A 17739-nucleotide genomic window follows, 5' to 3' on the forward strand; every position below is an offset into this window, starting at 1 on the left:
GATATTCATTTCCAGTTCCCTGGCTGCTGTCTCCATCATCATTTGTCTTTGTCTTCCTCTTGCTTTCTTCCCTTCAATCTTTCCCATAATTACCGTGCATTCTAACTCCTCTTTCCTAATCATATGTCCAATGAAGTTACATTGCCTTTTCATGATCTCACACATTATTTCCCTTTTTGTGTTTGCTCTATTCATGACATCCTCATTAGATATTCATTTCGTCCATGATATTCTTTGCATCCTCCTCAAAAACCACATCTCTGTTGCTACAATTCGTTTCCTCATGTTACTAGATATTGTCCAGCGTTCTGAGCCATATAACATAACTGGATAAACGTAACATTTCAGTACTCTGAGGCAGGTTGTCATGCCTAGTTCAGTATTGGTCAGTATACTCTTCATTCTCGTAAGGGTGTCTTTTGCCATCCCTATTCTTCTTTTGATGTCCAAGTCACACCTGCCATCTGATGCCACCCAGCTTCCTAAGTAGCAAAAGTTCTGTACTTGTTTTAAGTCTTCCCCATTTATTCTCAGCCTGCATATAGGATTCTCCTTCTTTTTGGATATCATCATACATTCTCTCTTTTCACAATTGATAGACCCATTTTTGCACTTTCTTCAACAATTATATCAAATAAGTTTAGTAATTCTTCCTCTGTACTTGCAATTAACACAGTATCATGTGCATATCTGAAATTATTGATGTTTTCACCACCAACTCTGATTCCAAAGATGTCTCTTATTTTTTGTAATATTGTTTTACTGTACACATTAAATAAATCAGGGGAGAAAACACATCCTTGTCTAACGCCCCTCTTGATTTTCATAAACTGACTCACTTTTCCATCTATTCTTACAGCGACAGTTTGTTCCCAGTACAGATTTCTGATTAGGCGGAGGTCTTTCGAATCTAGATCTAGAGACTTGTGTAATATTTCAAATACATTATTGTGCTTCACTTTATCAAATGCTTTTGTGTAGTCGATAAAACAAACAAAGAAATCTTTTTGCACTTGAATAGCTCGTTCTGATAGTATCCTTAACATCAATATCGCGTTTCTTGTACCTTTGTCTTTCACAAAACCACATTGTTCTTTGCCTATTTCAGCTTGTATCTTACTTTTAGCTCTTGTCATCAAAATTCTTAGAAGTATCTTGGTGATATGACTCATTAAACTTATGGTCCAATGTAATTCACATTTTATTGCTCCCAGCTTTCTTAGGAAGAATGATAAATACTGGTTTTTTCATCTCTTCTGATATTATTCCAGTCTCCTACATTTCATTGATTAAATCAGTAAGTTTTTCAATTCCATAATCTTCAAGGACGATAATTTATTCTATTACTAATTCATCAGGACCTGCTGCCTTTCGTTTCTTCCTCTTATTTATTGCATTACGAACTTCAGATTTGAAAATACTTGGACCTTCAATTGTTCTTCATAATTTCTGTTTTCTCACCTCGATCGTCTTCAAACAATTCCTGAATATACTCAGTCCATCTGTTCATAATCTCATCTTTTTCCATGATAATGGTACCATCCTTTGCTTTCAAACATCCACCTGAAGAACAGAGGAGCTTTTTACCGGTGATATTCTTGATTTCTTAATGTAGCCTTTTTGGATCAGTAATAGGGATTCTTTCTATTTGCTCACATTCCTGGTTTAACTATTCTACTTCGGCTTTTTGACATAAGCTTTTAACATTTTTATCTAAGGACTTATATTCTATAGGATTTGCTTTCTTCTGTCTCCTTTCTTCCATTAGATTTTTGATTTCATCTGTCATCTATTTATTCTTTGTGCTTTTTTCTTTTTTAGGAATCACTGACTTTGCTGATTCTACCAAGGCATCCTTTAGAGAGTTAAATTTCATTTCTACATGATTGCTATCATCTTCAACAGATTCTATTTCTAGACTTTGAAATCTATTCCTTACTTCAATTGCAAATTTTTGTCTTATGTTTTCTTCTTTAATTAATTGCAAGTAGTCAAGGGATTGTTCAGGTTTTGCTTCTTTAGTTTTTTAAGTTTTACTTTTACATGACATACTACTGGGTTATGGTCACTATTACAGTCTGCACCTGGATATGCTCTGCATTGAGTCATTGAGTTTCTAAATCTTTGGTTTATCGTAATAAAGTCAATTTGATTTCTAGTGTTATCACCTGGACTTCTCCAGGTCCACAAGCGTCTTGGATGGTTTTTAAAGTAGGTATTCATAATGACCTGATTATTCATCTTGCACCTTTCTACCCATTTCTCACCTCTTTCATTTCTTTGCCCTAGTCCAAATTTTCCTATGATATTTCTATCAGCACCTTGTCCTACTTTAGCATTTAGATCTCCCATGACAATAACAATATCTTGAGATTTGTATCCATTCTTTGCTTGTTCAACCTCTTCATAGAAGAGCTTAGTTACCCCTCAGTCATTCATTGCTCCCAGGGCTCCTCTGACCTGGAACGGTAGCACCTGCAAGGGTTCCTGCTCAAGATACGAGCGAAGGCCAACAGCGGATCTGGCAGGTTCAGTAACTGAACTTATGACGGAGAAGGCGGATGAGCTACAAACTCAAATTTTAACGGCTATAGTATAGGCGGATGAACATTTGGGAAGAGAAATGGCGATTTCTTTAGTTTGCCCAACGGTAGGCAATAGCAAACCACCGTTGCTATTTGCTAAGAAAACCACGGTCAAACTCACAAAATGTATCACACAACAACAGCGTCAGGAGGATCTTCAAAACAACTCTGAAGATGCTTCACTCGGTCAGGTTGATTCTGGCCAGCAGGGGATCCCCAACCGTCATCAAGCTACTGGTCATAAAATTTAGGTAACACAGAAGAAAATTATTGCCACTTGGAATGTAAGAACCCTATATCAAGCAGGAAGATTGGACAATGTGATAAATGAAATGAAATTAACATCATGGAAATTAGTGAAGTTCATTGGGTAGGTGCTGGAACATGTCAGATTAGAAATAAAACACTAGTTTATTCTTGTGGAACATCCCATACTAATGGAGTAGGAATTCTAATGGATGAAAACATGGCAAAAAGTGTTTTAGGACATTGGGCAATATCGGAAAGAGTGCTCCTTGTTAGATTCAAAGGAGAACCATTTGATTTAGCAATTATACAGGTATATGCACCAACAACAGATTATGGAATATAAAGAAACAATTTTAAGGGTGACTCCCTGATTTGAAAAAGACAATGCAGAGCTGAAGTTGCTTAAGCTGATCGAACACTATATTGAACAGGTTTCCATAGCTTTAAATGACTTTTTCCTACCCATTCCCACCGCATTCTCAAATGCAACTTTATCCATTGCATATCCACATAAAATCAGACAATACATTTAAATGTCATTTGGAAGGAGATTTAGAAAATAAATCTCAACAAACAAACATTGTGCAGACTGTGCATCAGCTGCATTAAATGTTTTGTATATTCAAAAGGATACAAACAATTATGGCTGCATAAATATATGGATGAAGACCTGATTGATAATTGATAAGGACTGCATACCATGTACAGATGGAATCTCAGTAGCTACAGACTCTACCTATAGATCCTTCCAGAGGTCACAGTCATAGTTACTCCATTGTTCCATATTAACAAAGTCAAAAAGAAAGCACTTCCAGTAAAACTCCAATCATCCACCACACTGGGCTTTTGGTGGTGCCAGACTAACTGAATTTCTGGGCATCTTTTCTCATGTGTGACCACCATGCAGATCATGCTCTCTTCTTGTGGCTGGAAATACAGAAACCTGAAATCCCACATCCCAAGGGTCAGGAACAGCTACTTTCCAACAATTAGCTGCTTGAATTATCCTGCAATACCCTCATCCTATCTCAGCAATTGAACGATTGACAATCTCATGCACTACAATTGATGTGTATCTGACTGTATGAAACAGGACATGTAAAATAAATCACAGTCACTTTCTTTACTACCTGTACAAATTACACTCAGTCGCCATTGAAAGGCCTTTTGCGGCTACAGCACATCCACTTCAAGATTCAACTTATTGTGCATTCAGAGATGCCCTTCTGCATACCACTATTGTAACGTGTTGTTACTTGAGTTTCTGTCAGCTTGAACTAGTTGGGCAATCCTCCTCGGACCTCTCTCATTTTACAAGACGTTCTTGCGCACTGAACTCTTGCTCACTGGTATTTTTTGTTTTTCCACACAATTCTTTGTAAACTCTCAACATCTCTCCCTCTCTCCACCTTAACAGTGATGAGGTTTCACTTGTCCTCACCTAACACACAATGATCCTCCGTATCCAACACATCACACTCCACAACTAACGCCTCTCCAAAAGCATGCTACCACAAACAGTGTTTTACCAACTTCCTACCCCTGATTTTTCACAGGGATCACGTACTCCGTGATTTCCTTTTCATTCAACCCTCCCCACTGATCTCCAAAGTGCTACGTCTCCCCTGTTCCCGTACTCCGTTCTCCTCCATTCAGGGTCCCAAACAGTCCTTCCAGATGAGGCAATATTTAACCAGTGAATATGCTGGAGTCATCTATTGTGTCTGGCACTCCTGATGCAGCCTCCTCTATTTTGGTGAGACTCAACGGAAACTGGGACAGCTTCATGATGCACCTCTGCTCCATCTGCTGATAGTGGTATTTCACAGTGGCAAAGCATTTTAATTCTGATTCATATTCCATTCCAACGTGTTGCTCCATGGCTTCCCCTTGTGCCAAGAGGAGACCACCCGCAGGGTTGTGGACTAACACCTTATATTCTGTCTCGGTAACCTCCATATGGGAACTGCCCATATTTCTCAACAAATTTGCCCAAGTATTTCACAAAAAGTGAATTCATTATACAGCAAGATCTGAGGCAGTCAGGTTTGATGGTCAAATGTGAATCACATCACTTACCACTTTGATTATTAGTTGCTCCATCCCACTTGCACATCTGTGCTCGATTCACGTAATTCTGCTCATCTGTGTCATAACTGAAGACCTTCTTCATCTGCTGACTGAAATTAATAGCGAGACCGGAAGCTAAATGGGCTTCATTATAATATCAAATGTAATAAACATTCATACAAAAGCAAATTGCAAGGGATGAAATAAAAGATAGAAAATTATGCAACTACACAGTTTAGTAGCATTGGCAGAGGATTGCTTGCTTCACACTTCTCTACAATTAATCCTTCACCAATGTCATTATCAAACAACTATCAGTGGATTCAAATACAACTTCTGTGATCATAAAGGTTAAAATACTAAATAAAATCAGAGAATATTAATAAAAATACCTTATTCATCCAGCTATATTCTTCGATAAATGTATATTATGAGAATAGAACTATTTCCTGACCTCTCCTGCCTTTTATCTACTTCTGATGTCTGATATTGTTCTTGAGAAATGAAGGCAAATTTGGCAGGATTTCTCTCAGCTGCACGGACAGGTCTGAGATCTGTTGATGACAAACCATTATTTAGATATTGCAATTAATAAAACGCAACATAACACACCAACACTTGAAAGTACTGACTTAATTAGTCCATCAAATATAACATACTAAGGAATATTCTGAGGTGTAGTGATGCAACATATCGACCTACTTGACAGCAAATTATCGGCTGTGTATGATGTGGCAATATGCAAGAGCTGCTTCAGTTAAAGGCTGATTTATACTTGTGCGTAGTAGCTTACGCCGCAGCCTAAGCAAGTGGGCTATGCCGTGGTGAGTGTCTGTACTTGTGCGTTGGTGTGTCTGCGTTGCTCTGCAATTCACAGCCAAAACGCTAGTTGGCGGTGGGGTTTCTATGCCACGGTGTTGAACTTCTTCATATTGAAACTCAACACTAACAAACTCAAACTTCAAATAATGATGACTGAGATTGAAGCGGGTGAATTTTCTGTGCTTGTCCGGCCACTGAGAGACATAGACGAGGAAATTCATTTCAAATAAATTTGGATGTCAGCAGGTAGATTTGACAACTTGGTTCATCATCTCCAACCATTTATTTCGCATCAGTGTACGCACAGTATACTCAGAGACTGGCAATCACCACTCGAGTTTTAGCTTCAGGTGGAAGTCAACAGGCTGTAGCAGCTGGCGACAAACTGGCGTCAAGCACAGGGTCCTCCATAATTTCGGAGGTCTGTAAAGCTTTATGGAAAGCATTGCAGCCAGAGTTCCTTCCCTGCCCTTCAGTCGCCCAATGGTAAGCTATTGCAGTGTAGGAGGAAATGTGATACTACCAAGCTGACTAATCACAGTTGTTCGGTCTGTGTCACAGCGACGCGTAGTTAGATTTTGGGAGAGATGCGCGTTAGTCTACGGCGTAGGGTTCCGCGTAGGGTTTGTGGCTACACCGCACATTTGACACACAAGTATAAATCAGCCTTAATTCAGCAGGATGTTGGGCAGTTATTTAACTTTGACCTTAAACAATGAACGAGATCACTTATCAACATATGATTTACCGGCTAAACTGTGGAAGAATAATTTAAATATATTATAGAAAGTTTAGTAAAGTTCCTCCTCATTCAGCATATCAGGCAGATACTGTATAAAACATGAGAGTAAAATGACTCAAGATAATTTTACTGAGGTACGCTTCTTTTGGAATATAAAGAAACAATTTTAAGGGTGACTCCCTGATTTGAAAAAACACAATGCAGAGCTGAAGTTGCTTACGCTGATGGAACAATATATTGAACAGATTTCCATAGCCTTAAACGACTTCTTCCTACCCATTCCCACCCCATTCTCAAATGCAACTTTACCTGTTGCATATCCACATAAAAACAGACAATGCATTTAAATGTCATTTGGAGGGAGATTTAGAAAATAAATCTTAAGAAACAAACATTCTGCAGACGATGCATCAGTTGATTTAAATGTTTTGCATATCCAAAAGGATACAAAACAATTATGGCTGCGTAAATACATGGATGACGACCTGGTACATTGGTAAATACTGTATACACTATACAGATGGAATCTCAGTAGCTACAGACTCTGTCTATACAGTCTTCCAGAAGTCACAGTCATACTTACTCCATTGTTCCATATTAACAAAATCAAAAAGAAAGCACTTCCAGTAAAACTCTAATTGTCCACCACACTCGGCCATTTGGTGGTACCAGACCAACTGAATTTCTGGGCATCTTTTTCCAAGTATGGCCACCATGCAGATCATGCTCTCTTCTTGCCGCTGGAAATACAGAAACCTGAAATCCCACATCCCAAGGTTCAGGAACAGCTACTTTCCTACAACCATTAGCTGCTTGAACTGCCCTGCAATATCCTAATCCTACCCCAGCAGTTGAACAACTGACAATCTCTTGCACTACAATTGATGTATGTCTGATTGTGTGAAACAGGACATGTAAAATAAATCAGTCACTTTCTTTACTATCTGTATAAATTACACTCAGTCGCCACTGAATGTCTGTTCACGGCCTTTTGCTGCTGTAGCACGTCCACTTCAAGGTACAATTTATTGTGCATTCAGAGATGCTCTTCTGCATACCACTGTTGTAACGTGTTGTTACTTGAGTTTCTGTTGCACTTCTCTCAGCTTGAACTCATTGGACAATCCTCCTCTCATTTACAAGACGTTTTTGCGCACTGAACTCTTGGTCACCGGATATTGTTTATTTTCCCACACAATTCTCTTTAAGCTTGACACTTCTCCCCCCTCCACCTTAACCGTGACAGAGTACCTCTTGTCCCCACCTACCACCCGATGATCCTCCGATTCCAACATGTCACCCTCCACAACTAACACCTCTCCAAAAGCATGCTACCACTGAAAGTATTTTACCAACTTCCCACCCCGATTTTTCACAAGGATCACGTACTCCGCGATTTCCTTGTTCATTCATCTCTCCCCTCTGATCTCCGAAGTGCTACAACTCTCTGTTCACGTACTCCCTTCTCCACCAAACAGTCCCTCCAGATGAGGCAATATTTAACTAGTGAATATGCTGGAGTCATCTCTTGAGTCTGGTACCCCTGATGCAGCCTCCTCTATATTGGTGAGTCCCATCAGAAACTGGGGGACCGCTTTGTCATGGAAAGTGGTCTGTCACAGTGGCAAGGCATTTTAATTCTGATTCATATTCTATTCCAACATGTTGCTCCATGACTTCCTCTTGTGCGAAGATGAGGCCACCCTCAGAGTGGCGGACTAACACTTTATATTCTGTCTGGGCAGCCTCCAACATGATACCATAAATATTCATTTCTCCTTCCAGTAATAAAAAATTTCCGGTAAACATTACCCAGTGAGCCAGATGTCAAATCATCAGGACTCTTCACGCGTCAGATTATTGGAGCTTTAGTGTAATTAAACTGGGGCCTGCTGGTTCCACACCAAACAATGCCAGCACAATTTCAAGCAGTAATTACTGAAGAACATGCACAATATGTTACAAGTTCAAATCTTTTATCAGACAATTTGATGTTAGATAACTCATGCTTACCCAATTTCATCAAATTTGGTAAGAGGCGAATTACATACTGTCTATAATTCTCCTCAGTCGTTGTAACTGGATTTAGCCGTAAATCTAGTTCAGTTAAATGGATCAGATGGCGCAAGCTAGAAATTTCTTTCAACGTCTGAATGTTATTAAAATACAGGCTTAATTTTTCCAGTTCCTGTAAACACTCCAAGCCCTACACAGGGAAAGACTTACAGTTATTCATGAAACAACTGACACTTTTGAATTTAATACTGCACTTTCTAATTTTTCCCCAAGAAACATATTAAAACCAACCGTGATAATGTTACAAATCTATCAGCATCAATAGACTGCAACTGGAAATTCAATCAGTAGGAACTGTTACAATAGGTTCCGCCTGAGAAAGCAAAATGTGCACAACAGGCACACAAACTGAACCAACTTATCCAATTTTCATATGTTTCAAGATTTTGAAAACAGATGAATATTTCTGATATCGCAAAGATTCCAAAATACTATGAAGATTCATTGAGGGATTAAAATATCTCAAAAAGGTTTCAAATTATGAAAGAAAATGAAATAAAACAGTGGGAATGCTTAAAATTATATTAGGGTATTTAAGTGCACTCAGCAAGGTCTTCTTACAGCCTTTCATTTCCACTAAAATGAATGGTCTCACTGATTGCGATTTATTCCACCTTATCTACCTGATCATTACGTCCACCAATGTCAGCTTGGGAAAATCCTGGGAAAAATATGCCTTCAAGTACAGTAATTTTCATGAGAAAGACACATGTACTGAGAAATAGTAAATCAGAATCAGGTTTAATATCAGCAGCAAATGTCATGAAATTTAGCAGTAGCAGTGGAAAGCAATACAAGATAAATATGGAAAAAAAACAAATGAATCAATTACAATTAGTATATAACGTATCTTAAATAGGTAAATTAAAAATGGTGCAAAATAAAATCAATAAAGTGAGGTAGTGTTAATAGGTTCAATATCCATTCAGAACTCGGGTAGTGGCGGAAGAAGTTGTTCTTGAATCGTTGAGTGTGTGCATTTAGGCCTCTGTACCTCCTTCCTGATGGTAATAATGAGAAGAGGGCACGTCCTGGCTGATGGGAGGTGATTAATAGTGGACGGTGTCTTTCTGAGACACCATCTTTTGAAGACATCTTGGATAGCAGAAAGGCTAGTACCTTTGAGGCAGCTAATTATAACTCTCTGAAGCGTCTTTAACCCTGAGCAGTAGACAACACCCCACTGGACAGCGAAGCAGCCTGTTAGAATGCTCTCCTCGGTACAATTGTAGCAATTCAGCATCAGCTCAGTTCCATTTCCCATCAAGTCATGGCCCATTGGATCCAATCATCAAAGTGAAATTGACTTGTGAGTTGTATTATTATGCAAAGTCACTGGTTAGCTTTAATACAATTATTTACCACCTAGTTCACATCACCATTCTAGATCTTTAAAGCTACACTTCCATTTTTAACCTCAACTCAAAATAACACCCTGAACTCTCTTTCTTAAAAGTAAAATGATGCTGATGGATTGCAGGAGTTTCTGTCCAAACACAAAGTGGAAAATATAGAACTCAACAAAACATAGCAATAAATACCAATGAAGATTTATCACCTGTTCACTTAATAATGATTGACAATTTTTATTTAGGTAATTTGGAACAATGGCTCATGTAAAATTGATCCCTATGTTACAAAGAGTAACTGGCTTCTCAGCATAGCACGTATCGTCCCTGGACTCAATGCACGCAGGCCTGCAACCTGCTAAAGTGCAGTTCTCTTATGGATCTGCTGGTTAGCTATCAACATGATACAGCCCATCAAAGGTTTAGAGATTTCAGTGAAAAAAACTGCATGTTTTGGGCATTAATATGATGTTATTAAGCAGAAATGATTGCAAATCCATATAAAACTGCACCTCACCCATGTTTCTGTCTGAACTCCATAAATTATTTAAATTATGATAACTAACACTGAAGAACCCACGTTCAGATGCAAAGTTGGAAGAATTTCCTTACCAAGAAGAGCAGTACACTTACCTCCAGACTGACAATTGCATTTCTTGACAAGTCTAATGACTTCAGTCTTTTGAAATTGAACAATGAATCACCGAGAGTGACAATTTTCTCATGGTAGGATCCGTGCAGTGAAAGAGCCACCACCTCATCTAAGGAGAAGGCAAATAATTTAAATGCATCTCTCCTTCACCAATGACAGTTTTCTGAAATGCAATGTGTATTTGTTTCTTCCATGTCTGTGTAAACATCACAATTGCAATTTGTTTTCTTAAAGCATTGAAGAGGATCAGAAAATGTATTTTCAAAGATTGCCTTGAGAAAACATAACTTGCAGAATTTTTGGGAAAAAATAAAAGGCATCCATGAACAATATCAATGTTGATAATTTGCAAATGAACTACCAATCAACTGTCAAGGAAAAGATATCTCACACGGAAAATGATGTAATGATTGGCGACACTCCACTGGCAGAAATATAAAATAGGAGCTGTGCCCTTAATTTCCCTGTGAGAATCCATGTTGCATTTTTAGCTTTAAACATAACTATCTCCCTTCTCTTGTGGACATTAAGGAAGAGGTTATTTGCCTGGCACCAGGCCTCAGCTTCTTCCACCTCCCCTCTCTTGGCCACATTATCATTTATGGTGATGAGCCTCACCACGGTCATGACATCGGCAAACTTGACAGTGTAATTACTCGTGTGTTTTCACGAGCAGAATATACAGCGTGGCCACAACACACAGCCCTGGGGGGCACTCACGCTGAGGATGATGGAGGGGAGGAGCAGTTATTTATCATATCTATCCAAAGGCTATTGGTTTGAAAGTCCAACTCCTAGTAAATAAATAATGAATAAATCATGAAGATAGAAAGGCACACTAGGATCTTGTAGACAAAGCAATTAATGAACACCAGTTTATATATGGACAACATAAATTTCAACATGGCACTGCCCATCTTCAATTTCTGACCAACAAATTGGAATATTTCTTTAAATAAATTGCATTCTTTTAAAGACTAATTTATCCTGGTAAAGAAACAGATTTTCCTCTCTCTCTTTATCCAAGTTTACCTTCCCTCTGTTGCAGGACAGTTATGTACTGTTCCATTGCAAACATGGAGGTGGCTAGCTTGTCCCTTCCAAAGGATCCCTTGTTGTATGTATAGCAATATACTGTATTGTATACCCCCAAATAAATACGTGCTGCCTGGCCTGCTGAGTTCCTCAAGTATTTTGTGTATAAAAGTTCAGTAGAATGGATTATATGGGCTTTTTCCATTTCAGAGGAATACAGTGCAGAGTATACAGATACAATATACTCCCAAAGTCTACCTGGTATGATTGTGATACATTAACTGTAATATAGTGTTCTGTTCAGAATTATTGGCTTCAATAAAAGATGTCCTGTTTAAGTTCTCTCTCAACCCAATTGCCTAGGTTTGCACCAACACAAATGACATCCAAAGTCTTTAAAGAAATCAATTGTCATGTTGTGACTTCTTCATACATAAACATTCGTAAAGTCATACTTTATCAGCAAAATAAAAGCATTTTTGGGAAGCGAAAAGTGTGTGGAATCCAAAGGTAGCAATGTGAGAGGCTCAAAACTCACTTTCTTTTAGGCATTGGAGATAAAACACTGCGGGAAATATCAGAAGTATAGGTATAAGATGTAAAAATTTAAAACATGAAGTTACATTACTGTCATATACACCAAAGTGCAATGAAATTCCAGGTTCACTTAAACCTGATGACTCAACAATAGATACAAGCTTGTGATGCAAATTCTCAAAAACTGCAGATGCTTGTCTGAAATAAAATCAGAAAATGCCCTAAGGACTTAAAAGATCAGGCCAGGCAGCATCAATGGAAGCGGAAACTGTTTGCTCTTCAAATCCACAATCCGGCATCAGGTCACCGAACTAAAACATCATCTCCGATTCTCTTCACACAGAACTTCTGGCAATTACCCCCCTTCACCATTCCCATTCCTGTTCTTCTCTTTCTTCACCTCCTTCCCTGCCTATCACTCTTCCATTTCTTCCACGGTCTTTTACCCTCTCCTGTCAGATTTCTCCTTCTCCTTTATCTTTTTCACCTATCATCTTCCCAGCGCTTTACTTCACCCCTCCTCCTCTGTCCCAGTTTCACCTGTCACCTACCACCTTGTTCTCCATCCTCCTCTCCCCCCAACTTCTTGCTGTAACGTCTCATCTTTTCTTCCCAATCCTGATGAAGGGTCTCAGCCGAAACGTCGACTGTTTACACTTTACCAGAAATGCTGCCTGGCCTGCTGAGTTTCTCCAGCATTTTGTGTGTGTCCAGAAGAGCTTTTCAGCAACCGCACGGCAGCTCAGTGTTCCTGATTTGGAGTCAAGTCAAACATCTCACCGAGGCACCAATCATCTCTAGTTTATAAAATGTCACCTACAACAGGGAACACACATCAAAGTTGCTGGTGAACGCAGCAGGCCAGGCAGCATCTCTAGGAAGAGGTACAGTCGACGTTTCGGGCCGAGACCCTTCGTCAGGACTAACTAGAGGAAGACTGAGTAAGGGATTTGAAAGTTGGAGGGGGAGGGGGAGATGCAAAATAATAGGAGAAGACAGGAGGGGGAGGGATGGAGCCGAGAGCTGGACAGGTGATAGGCAAAAGGGGATACGAGAGGATCATGGGACAGGAGGTCAGGGAAGAAAGACAAGGGGGGGGACCCAGAGGATGGGCAAGAGGTATATTCAGAGGGTCAGAGGGAGAAAAAGGAGAGTGAGAGGAAGAATGTGTGTATAAAAATAAGTAACAGACGGGGTACGAGGGGGAGGTGGGGCATTAGCGGAAGTTAGAGAAGTCGATGTTCATGCCATCAGATTGGAGGCTACCCAGACGGAATATAAGGTGTTGTTCCTCCAACCTGAGTGTGGCTTCATCTTTACAGTAGAGGAGGCCGTGGATAGACATGTCAGAATGGGAATGGGATGTGGAATTAAAATGTGTGGCCACTGGGAGATCCTGCTTTCTCTAGCGGACAGAGCGTAGATGTTCAGCAAAGCGGTCTCCCAGTCTGCGTTGGGTCTCGCCAATATATAAAAGGCCACATCAGGAGCACCGGACGCAGTATATCACCCCAGTCGACTCACAGGTGAAGGGTTGCCTCACCTGGAAGGACTGTTTGGGGCCCTGAATGGTGGTAAGGGAGGATGTGTAAGGGCATGTGTAGCACTTGTTCCTCTTACATGGATAAGTGCCAGGAGGGAGATCAGTGGGGAGGGATGGGGGGGACGAATGGACAAGGGAGTTGTGTAGGGAGCGATCCCTGCAGAATGCAGAGGGGTGGGGAGGGAAAGATGTGCTTAGTGGTGGGATCCCGTTGGAGGTGGCGGAAGTTACGGAGAATAATATGTTGGACCCGGAGGCTGGTGGGGTGGTAGGTGAGGACCAGGGGAACCCTATTACTAGTGGGGTGGCGGGAGGATGGAGTGAGAGCAGATGTACGTGAAATGGGGGAGATGCGTTTAAGAGCAGAGTTGATAGTGGAGGAAGGGAAGCCCCTTTCTTTAAAAAAGGAAGACATCTCCCTCGTCCTAGAATGAAAAGCCTCATCCTGAGAGCAGATGCGGCAGAGACGGAGGAATTGCGAGAAGGGGATGGCGTTTTTGCAAGAGACAGGGTGAGAAGAGGAATAGTCCAGATAGCTGTGAGAGTCAGTAGGCTTATAGTAGACATCAGTGGATAAGCTGTCTCCAGAGACAGAGACAGAAAGATCTAGAAAGGGGAGGGAGGTGTCGGAAATGGACCAAGTAAACTTGAGGGCAGGATGGAAGTTGGAGGCAAAGTTAATGAAGTCAACGAGCTCTACATGCGTGCAGGAAGCAGCGCCAATGCAGTCGTCGATGTAGCGAAGGAAAAGTGAGGGACAGATACCAGAATAGGCACGGAACATAGATTGTTCCACAAACCCAACAAAAAGGCAGGCATAGCTAGGACCCAAACGGGTGCCCATAGCTACACCTTTAGTTTGGAGGAAGTGGGAGGAGCCAAAGGAGAAATTATTAAGAGTAAGGACAAATTCCGCTAGACGGAGCAGAGTGGTGGTAGAGGGGAACTGATTAGGTCTGGAATCCAAAAAGAAGCGTAAAGCTTTGAGACCTTCCTGATGGGGTTGGAAGTATATAAGGACTGGACATCCATGGTGAAAATAAAGCGGTGGGGGCCAGGGAACTTAAAATCATCGAAAAGTTTAAGAGCGTGACACATTCTTCCTCTCACTCTCCTTTTTCTCCCTCTGACCCTCTGAATATACCTCTTGCCCATTCTCTGGGTCCCCCCCCCCTGTCTTTCTTCCCTGACCTCCTGTCCCATGATCCTCTCGTATCCCCTTTTGCCTATCACCTGTCCAGCTCTTGGCTCTATCCCTCCCCCTCCTGTCTTCTCCTATCATTTTGGATCTCCCCCTCCCCCTCCTACTTTCAAATCCCTTACTCACTCTTCCTTCAGTTAGTCCTGACGAAGGGTCTCGGCCTGAAACGTCGACTGCACCTCTTCCTACAGATGCTGCCTGGCCTGCTGCGTTCACCAGCAACTTTGATGTGTGTTGCTTGAATTTCCAGCATCTGCAGAATTCCTGTTGTTTACCTGCAACAGGGCATCAGTGGGAAATTCTGGGTACGGCCACAGTAGGGATGTTGCGTACATGGTTCTGACCCAAAGAAAGAAATGGTCGGAGTGTTTATTCAGCAAGGAACTGTGACAACAGCTCCATACTTGGTCCAGTGTTAACTCCTGGGTCTCTCTCACACTCCTTGTCCATCTGCTACCGACAGTGAGCCACCATGTTCTTCTGGGCACCAGCAAATCCCATCTCTAATTCCCTAATTACCTTAACACAGCACGATTCAGAATATGATGCATCCCACAATGTACTTACAAGCATATGACAAAATCAACATAAGTGTCGTCATTATAAACAGTATAGAAACAATATAAACACGTTTACACATCCGAATTGCTAAAGAAATGGAACATTCTGCAGTGTACCAAAAAACCAACGGATTACAATTACAAGAATATACTGTACTGTACCGGGGATAAGTTATTGAAGTGCCCACAGTCAGCACAACGACAGCAGAATGTCAAGGCCAAGAGAGAGGCTGTGGATGTGTGTGTGTGTGTGATTACTGAGCACTCTCCATCACAAGGATAACACTAACTGCTGATGAAGATGTGACAGCCTCTGTTTTATCTCGACCAGTATCTGCCCCAGCCACAGGAGCCCAGATGGAGACCCGGACCCATAACCACAGGCCCAGACTCTTACCTGACCTGACGTTGCTCAGCTGTGCCTTGTCCCTGACCCATCCTTCAGTTGCTACCACCTGCACTGCCGTCATTCTCCTCTCGCTCAACACCCTTCCTCTCTCACGATCCTCTTTCTCCTCCTTGTCTCTAAACACTTTTCTTCGCTCACAACTCTCTCTCTCTCTCCCCGTCTCTAAACACGTTTCCTCTCCGGGACAACGGGGTTGCGCATGCGCTCGCTGTCGACGGCGAAGCACTGAACCACGTGACCACTGTGTGAATTCCCGCGCAAATCGGGACAGGGTCAACGGGGTTGCGCATGCGCTCGCTGACGGCGGCGGAGCACTGAACCACGTGACTACCGTGCGAACTCCCGCGCAAATCGGGACGAGAATCTCCGTGTCCTCTTTCCCCGGCGCACACAGTGGCCGGGCTTTTGCAAATGTGCTGAACCACTTGTATAATTATGACGCCAATAATGGAAAACGTGTTATTTCATGTACAGCGAAACAATGGTTTACACGCAGGTGTCGGAGGGGCAGCCCCGCGTTAAAGGAAACCAGCGGGAGCGTGCATTAATAAATATATATTTATATTTCAAATTTACTCTGTTGTCTGCGAATAGAATTATTCCTGTAACTCATTTTTTAAGATTTGTATGACTGGGTGAAAATAATGACCTTAATCAGCAGCAGTGATCGGCTGCATTGATCCTCAATCACCTTCTTGTGAGCTCTAAACTTCACAATTTCAAAAGCCAGAGTTTTCTTGAAATTTTGGTTCCTAAACCACCAGGAACTGAAAATCACTCTGAAGCTCTTTGCTCCCCTCAGCCAGGCAGAAGGCCTTGCTTTCTTTGAAGGATTTAATTTTGATGAAATGACTATTTGGGAGTCAATCATCCAAATCAATAAGATAGTGCGGTTGATTTGTCCTGATGGTGGGAATGTGGAGACTAGATTCCAGTCTGGGGTGCAGTCTCCAATGCACCGGATGCTCGGGACTGCAGAGGCTTTTAGACTCATGTCAGTTACATCATGGCTACAGACTCCTCACTGGCAAGGAGATCCTCCAGAGGCGGTGTGGTGTCTTTAATATTTCAATAATATGTGAGATATCTTGTAAATATGCCATTGAGTAAGCATTCTTGTTCTGTTAAATAATTAACTAGGGTAAAATATTTTAAATCCGTTATTCTTAGTCATCGCACTACCATGTGACTCGCGCCTCGTTAAGAGTCAGACAAACTTTGCTCTGGAGTTTGGTCTCTCAGCGTTTCGTTTGAATTAATTTAATGTTTTGAATTTGTAAAACATAACATTGGCGACGAGGTGTTTAAAATGACCCCGAGACGGCTGCTGACCTGTAAAAGCAGAGCGAGAAGTTGGAAGTGGAAAAAAACAGCTTATCGCAGCCCAGCAGGTGGAGGGACGGTCTTCGTTAGGGAAGAGATGGTCAAGTTTTGTTATACTCACAAAACAGGAGAATTCAAGTTTCAGAAAGCGTGAACACCGGCTAATAATAACACACATCAAAGTTGCTGGTGAACGCAGCAGGCCAGGCAGCATCTCTAGGAAGAGGTACAGTCGACGTTTCAGGCCAAGACCCTTCGTCAGGACTAACTGAAGGAAGAGCTAGTAAGAGATTTGAAAGTGGGAGGGGGAGGGGAAGATCCAAAATGATAGGAGAAGACAGGAGGGATGGAGCCAAGAGCTGGACAGGTGATTGGCAAAAGGGATATGAGAGGATCATGGGACAGGAGGCCCAGGGAGAAAGAAAAGGGGGAGGGGGTAAAAACCCAGAGTATGGGCAAGGGGTATAGTGAGAGGGACAGAGGGAGAAAAAGGAGAGAGAGAGAGAAAGAATGTGTGTATATAAATAAATAACGGATGGGGTACGAGGGGGAGGTGGGGCATTAGCGGAAGCTGGAGAAGTCAATG

At 41.5% G+C, this 17739-nt stretch overlaps 1 protein-coding gene across 1 annotated transcript in view; it reads right to left on the reverse strand.

The window, feature by feature from the left end:
- Window positions 1-4934: 4934 nt before the first annotated feature.
- The window catches only part of LOC134338069 (centrosomal protein of 72 kDa-like), a 155502-nt gene continuing 142697 nt past the window's right edge, over window positions 4935-17739 (reverse strand). The window contains exons 3-6 of the mRNA XM_063033601.1: window positions 10527-10654; window positions 8482-8674; window positions 5297-5458; window positions 4935-5014 (exon numbers count right to left, since the gene is read on the reverse strand). Coding sequence (XP_062889671.1) covers window positions 5310-5458; window positions 8482-8674; window positions 10527-10654 — 470 coding nt within the window. The 3' untranslated portion in view covers window positions 4935-5014; window positions 5297-5309. The remainder of the gene's footprint in view (window positions 5015-5296; window positions 5459-8481; window positions 8675-10526; window positions 10655-17739) is intronic.

This window comes from Mobula hypostoma, chromosome 26 (genome assembly GCF_963921235.1).
Source record: "Mobula hypostoma chromosome 26, sMobHyp1.1, whole genome shotgun sequence".
NCBI lineage: Eukaryota > Metazoa > Chordata > Chondrichthyes > Myliobatiformes > Myliobatidae > Mobula > Mobula hypostoma.